General features: G+C 46.7%; 1 protein-coding gene across 1 annotated transcript in view; it reads left to right on the top strand.

The window, feature by feature from the left end:
- Positions 1-6,502, top strand: part of zbtb37 (zinc finger and BTB domain containing 37) — a 45,059-nt gene extending 38,557 nt beyond the window's left edge. Inside the window, exons 9-11 of the mRNA XM_083766781.1 lie at positions 597-787; positions 5,009-5,120; positions 6,101-6,502. Of these exons, the coding sequence (XP_083622907.1) occupies positions 597-787; positions 5,009-5,120; positions 6,101-6,427 (630 nt within the window). The 3' untranslated portion in view covers positions 6,428-6,502. The remainder of the gene's footprint in view (positions 1-596; positions 788-5,008; positions 5,121-6,100) is intronic.
- Positions 6,503-6,798: the final 296 nt, after the last annotated feature.

The raw sequence follows: 6,798 nt of genomic DNA, 5'->3' as shown, positions 1-6,798 counted from the left end.
TTGCTAGTCATGGCTGCCAGTTCCTATTGGCTGTTGCTAGTCATGGCTGCCAGTTCCCACCTGATGTTGTGTGGGAGTTCAGACTACTCCAGACCGTACTGAATAACTGCTAGCTTACAGAATGTCTTAAAACACGCTTTCTGACGATGAGCTGTACAGGCAGGGAGCACTGGGAACCCTCAAGTCTGTAGTTTTATTCTATTTCTGATGGAACTTGTAATTCTCTAGAAACGATCACATGTATGACTCACGCTGACCAGTATGTTCTGAAACGATCACATGTATGACTCACGCTGACCAGTATGTTCTGAAACGATCACATGTATGACTCACGCTGACCAGTATGTTCTGAAACGATCACATGTATGACTCACGCTGACCAGTATGTTCTGAAACGATCACATGTATGACTCACGCTGACCAGTATGTTCTGAAACGAGGTCGCGCTACAATCTTCTGGAACGTTCTCGACACTGAGGTTGTGCTACAAAACGATACGAAAATGACAACATATCCTCGCCGGTGGCAGTCTGTGTGTTTAAACGAAACGGCCCTCTTTCCGTCTCGCTTCCTGTTTTTTTTTTTTTTTTGGCCAGGGGGAGGAGCCTATGCCTCTGGAAGTGGGCGGGTACGAGGAGTACCTGAGGGAGCAGGTGGGCGGGGACAGCCGGTGGTTCAGGTACAACCCTCGTCTGACCTGCATCTACTGCTGCAAGTCCTTCAACCAGAAGGGCAGCCTGGACCGACACATGAGGCTGCACATGGGCATCACGCCTTTCGTCTGCAGGTAACCCTAACCCCTAAACCCTAACCCCTAACCCCTAACCCTAACCCCTAAACCCTAACCCCTAAACCCTAACCCTGACCCCTAACCCCTAAACCCTAACAGTCACATGAGGCTGCATATGGGCATCACGCCCTTAGTCTGCAGGTAACCCTAACCCCTAACCCCTGACCCCTAAACCCTAACAGCTGTCACTCCATCCTGTAGGTTCACACTCTATAACATACGACGAATTAGACCGTTCCTCACCCAGGAGTCAGCCCAGCTCCTAATCCAGACAACAGTCTTGTCAAAACTCGACTATTGTAACTCCCTCCTTACTGGCCTACCAGCGTGGGCACTTAAGCCTCTCCAGCTGATCCAAAATGCCGCAGCTCGCTTGGTCTTCAACCAGACACAATTCTCACACGTCTCCCCCCTGCTCCGCTCCCTCCACTGGCTCCCGGTCGCTGCCCGCACAGAATACAACGGTTTGCGGAGCGGTCTTGATATCGGAAGGTCGCTAGTTCGTATCCCCGGACCGGCACGTTAAAATTACCACCGCTGAAATGCCCTTGGACAAGGCATTGAACCCCTACCATGAAATGTTCTATGAGCAGGGCCTGGCTGTAAACAAGTTCTTGAGCTTAGTCCAGTTACCCTGGGTAAACATAGTACCTTTCCTTTCCTTAGTCCAGTTAACCTGGGTAAACATAGTACATTTCCTTTCCTTAGTCCAGTTACCCTGGGTAAACATAGTACCTTTGCTTTCCTTAGTCCAGTTACCCTGGGTAAACATAGTACCTTTCCTTTCCTTAGTCCAGTTACCCTGGGTAAACATAGTACCTTTTCTTTCCTTAGTCCAGTTACCCTGGGTAAACATAGTACCTTTCCTTTCCTTAGTCCAGTTACCCTGGGTAAACATAGTACCTTTCCTTTCCTTAGTCCAGTTACCCTGGGTAAACATGGTACCTTTCCTTTCCTTAGTCCAGTTACCCTGGGTAAACATAGTACCTTTCCTTTCCTTAGTCCAGTTACCCTGGGTAAACATAGTACCTTTCCTTTCCTTAGTCCAGTTACCCTGGGTAAACATAGTACCTTTCCTTTCCTTAGTCCAGTTACCCTGGGTAAACATAGTACCTTTCCTTTCCTTAGTCCAGTTACCCTGGGTAAACATGGTACCTTTCCTTTCCTTAGTCCAGTTACCCTGGGTAAACATAGTACCTTTCCTTTCCTTAGTCCAGTTACCCTGGGTAAACATAGTACCTTTCCTTTCCTTAGTCCAGTTACCCTGGGTAAACATAGTACCTTTCCTTTCCTTAGTCCAGTTACCCTGGGTAAACATAGTACCTTTACTTTGTCCAGTTACCCTGGGTAAACATAGTACCTTTCCTTTCCTTAGTCCAGTTACCCTGGGTAAACATAGTACCTTTCCTTTCCTTATTCCAGTTACCCTGGGTAAACATAGTACCTTTCCTTTCCTTAGTCCAGTTACCCTGGGTAAACATAGTACCTTTCCTTTCCTTAGTCCAGTTACCCTGGGTAAACATGGTACCTTTCCTTTCCTTAGTCCAGTTACCCTGGGTAAACATAGTACCTTTCCTTTCCTTAGTCCAGTTACCCTGGGTAAACATAGTACCTTTCCTTTCCTTAGTCCAGTTACCCTGGGTAAACATAGTACCTTTCCTTTCCTTAGTCCAGTTACCCTGGGTAAACATAGTACCTTTACTTTGTCCAGTTACCCTGGGTAAACATAGTACCTTTCCTTTCCTTAGTCCAGTTACCCTGGGTAAACATAGTACCTTTCCTTTCCTTATTCCAGTTACCCTGGGTAAACATAGTACCTTTCCTTTCCTTAGTCCAGTTACCCTGGGTAAACATGGTACCTTTCCTTTCCTTAGTCCAGTTACCCTGGGTAAACATAGTACCTTTCCTTTCCTTAGTCCTTTATTTACCCAGGCTAGTAGCTGAGCACAAGTGCTCATTTACGCCCTGCACATAGAGACACACAGACAGACACACCATTAAATTATGGTACGTAAAAATGTGGTTTAATTTTACGTGTAAAGGCCATACATGGCATGGCGCAGAGCGGGCGACAAACAACTACTGCTTGTTGTGAGCTTGTAGATCTGCAAATCACCAGAATTATAGATGAACAATGACCACCTAGCCACGCATTATCCCGCTTATCGCACAGCTACGTAAACCATTTAGGCCTGGCGTCGAAATGAAATAAAAAAGTCTTCTGAAAGAATATATTTTCAAAGATTTGTGCCTCATTTTCACGATATTTAAACAATAGCAGATCTACAAGCTCATAGCACGCCAATCGGTGGCGTGCTATGAGCTTGTAGATCTGCTATTTTTCAATAGCTAAAGTATAACATAATGCTTAGTTAAAACACCAAAAGGGGTTTCCCGCCCAGAATGGGGTTTACATGAATTGACTCACAACAAAACAAGATATTTCCTTGCGAGAGATTATAGTTTGTACCCGTCTGCCCATTTCCATTGTATACTACTCATACCCAAACCGCCACCTAAGGTCTTCCACTGCTGGCCTGCTCGCTTTGCCTAAAAAAATGGCAACTAAACAATACGGGGAAGCAGCTTTTTGCTTCTACGGGCCGACGGCATGGAACAAGCTCCCACTGTACCTTTGTCAGGCAGCCTCTGTAGACATTTTAAAGCAACCAGCTCAAGACCCACTTCTTTTATTTTTTGTTATTCATGTCCTCACTGTATTGCATTACTGCTTGTTTTTTTTTAATGTTTATGCCTTGCTTTTCTTTTATTCTCCATTGCTCTGTAAAGCACTTTGAGCTGCATTTCATGTCATGAAAGGTGCTATACAAATAAAGTTTTATTATTATTATTATTATTAACTGTATATTGCAGATCTGTCTGTGTCACTTTTATGCCCATAAATGAACATGCTGACATGCCAATATATGGAGATCTCTGTATCTGTCAGTCCTTAGTTGGCCCATTTAAGCCCATATACAGTATGGAGATCCCTGATGTCATATTTGCTCTCTGTCTGCCGAGCAATCTTCGTTCCTACTCTCACCTATATGGTCATGAAGTGTTCCTACTCTCACCTATTGGTCATGAAGTGTTCCTACTCTATATATGGTCAAGAAGTGTTCCTACTCTCACCTATTGGTCATGAAGTGTTCCTACTCTCACCTATTGGTCATGAAGTGTTCCTACTCTCACCTATTGGTCATGAAGTGTTCCTACTCTCACCTATGGTCATGAAGTGTTCCTACTCTCACCTATGGTCATGAAGTGTTCCTACTCTCACCTATGGTCATGAAGTGTTCCTACTCTCACCTATGGTCATGAAGTGTTCCTACTCTCACCTATTGGTCATGAAGTGTTCCTACTCTCACCTATGGTCATGAAGTGTTCCTACTCTCACCTATGGTCATGAAGTGTTCCTACTCTCACCTATGGTCATGAAGTGTTCCTACTCTCACCTATGGTCATGAAGTGTTCCTACTCTCACCTATGGTCATGAAGTGTTCCTACTCTCACCTATTGGTCATGAAGTGTTCCTACTCTCACCTATGGTCATGAAGTGTTCCTACTCTCACCTATATGGTCATGAAGTGTTCCTACTCTCACCTATATGGTCATGAAGTGTTCCTACTCTCACCTATGGTCATGAAGTGTGGGTCATGACCGAAAGCATAAGGTCGCGAATACAAGCGGCCGGAATGATTTTTATCTGACGGCTGGCTGGCGTCTCCCTTAGAGATAGGGTGAGAAGTTCAGTCACGCGGGAGAGACTCGGAGTAGAACCGCTGCTCCTTCGCCTGGAAAGGAGCCAGCTTAGGTGGTTCGGGGCATCTGGTTAGGACGCCTCTCGAGCGTCTCCCTATAGAGTGTCGCAGTCCCGCCGCCCTTTGAAGACGACGCCAAGCCCAGGAAATGAATCCCAATGCATTTTTCCGATTGACATTTCAATACGTATTTATTTAAAGACCTTATAAGCATCGTACAAAGCCAACTCTCGTTCCTGACAAAACACAATAGTTTATGTATAGTTTCATTATATAGATATTCCACTGTTACTTTCTTAGCTTACGCATGTTTCATGATAAATGTTTTTATGTGATGTATTCCCTTGCTTTTTTGCTCTTGCTTAATGTAAATCGCTCTGGATTAAGAGTGTCTGCTAAATGCCTAAATTGTAATTGTAACCCCTACAGCCTAACGTTCCATCTCTGTCTGCAGGATGTGTGGCAAGAAATACACCCGCAAAGACCAGCTGGAATACCACATCCGCAAACACACCGGGAACAAGCCCTTCCACTGCCACATGTGTGGGAAGAGCTTCCCCTTCCAGGTAACTACTGTGTCAGGCATGCCCAAATATGGAGTATATGCCCAAATATGGAGTCTATGCCCAAATATGGAGTCTATGCCCAAATATGGAGTCTATGCAGACATCAGAATGATGTCAGAACAGGCCAGCTCCATATATGGACCCCCATTATTACAGATGATGTAATGTAACATAGAAACGGAACTGTTTGGCTCCTCCCCTTCAACCTATTGACCAATGATGTAACAGAACTGTTTGGCTCCTCCCCCTCAACATATTGACCAATGATGTAACAGAACTGTTTGGCTCCTCCCCTTCAACATATTGACCAATGATATAACAGGAATGCTTGGCCCCGCCCCCTCAACCTATTGACCAATGATGTAACAGAAATGATTGGCCCCGCCCCCTCAACATATTGCCCAATGATGTAACAGAACTGTTTGGCTCCTCCCCCTCAACCCATTGACCAATGATGTAACAGAAATGCTTGGCCCCTCCTCCCCTTCAACCTATTGACCAATGATGTAACAGAAATGCTTGGCCCCGCCCCCTCAACATATTGACCAATGATGTAACAGAACTGTTTGGCCCCTCCCCCTCAACCTATTGACCAATGATGTAACAAAAATGCTTGGCCCCGCCCCCTCAACCTATTGACCAATGATGTAACAGAAATGCTTGGCCCCTCCTCCCCTTCAACCTATTGACCAATGATGTAACAGAACTGTTTGGCTCCTCCCCCTCAACCTATCGACCAATGATGTAACAGAACTGCTTGGCCCCGCCCCTTCAACCTATTGACCAATGATGTAACAGAACTGTTTGGCTCCTCCCCCTCAACCTATTGACCAATGACGTAACAGAACTGTTTGGCTCCTCCCCTTCAACCTGTTGACCAATGACGTAACAGAACTGTTTGGCTCCTCCCCTTCAACCTATTGACCAATGAGGTAACAGAACTGTTTGGCTCTCCCCCCCCCCCCCCCCTGTCTCTGCAGGCCATCCTCAACCAGCACTTCAGGAAGAACCACCCGGGCTGCAGCGCACCTCCCCACCAGCAGGAGCGCTGTGAGAGTCAGCAGACGCCTCACAGCGCCACCGGCACCGCCTCCCCGGAGACCACCACCACCACCTCCTCCCTGTCCTCCTCCGCAGGGGGGGGGGGAGGTGGAGGGGCAGGGGGGGGAGGAGGGGGAGCCAATCAGAGCCAGGAGGAGGCGGAGTCACCCCCCAGCCGGGAGGAGGAAGAGGCGGAGTCTAGAGGAGGAGGAGGAGGGGGGGACACGCCCCAAGCCTCGGGCGTCTCCACGACCGGACCCGACTGACCCCGCGACCTCCCTGTGACCCCCCCGTGACCCCCCCCCCCCTCCCGCGGCTGACCTCCTTCCAGTGTTGATTTTGCACAAATTTTATTTTTTTCATAATCTCTCCTCCTGAGTAGCTTTCATTTAGTTTTAGTCACGTTTTGGTCGACTAAATATCATTTAGTTGGGCTTCGTTGCCTTGATGCTGTCGTAAACGGCTTATTTTAGACACTTTACGCTGAAAGTAGCCGATCTACAAGCTCACAATTGTGAGCTTGTAGATCTGCTGTTTTCATCGTAAATCCGTGACTCATTCTGGAACTCTCGTCCACTAGTCACTACTTCCTGAACATTTTAGTCTTCGTTATAGTTTTAGTCGACAAAATCAACAC

The sequence above is a fragment of the Protomyctophum parallelum genome (genome assembly GCF_964188405.1).
Source record: "Protomyctophum parallelum genome assembly, chromosome: 6".
NCBI lineage: Eukaryota > Metazoa > Chordata > Actinopteri > Myctophiformes > Myctophidae > Protomyctophum > Protomyctophum parallelum.
Note: the sequence above shows the minus strand (reverse complement) of the source record. Positions and strands in the feature narration are given on the sequence as shown.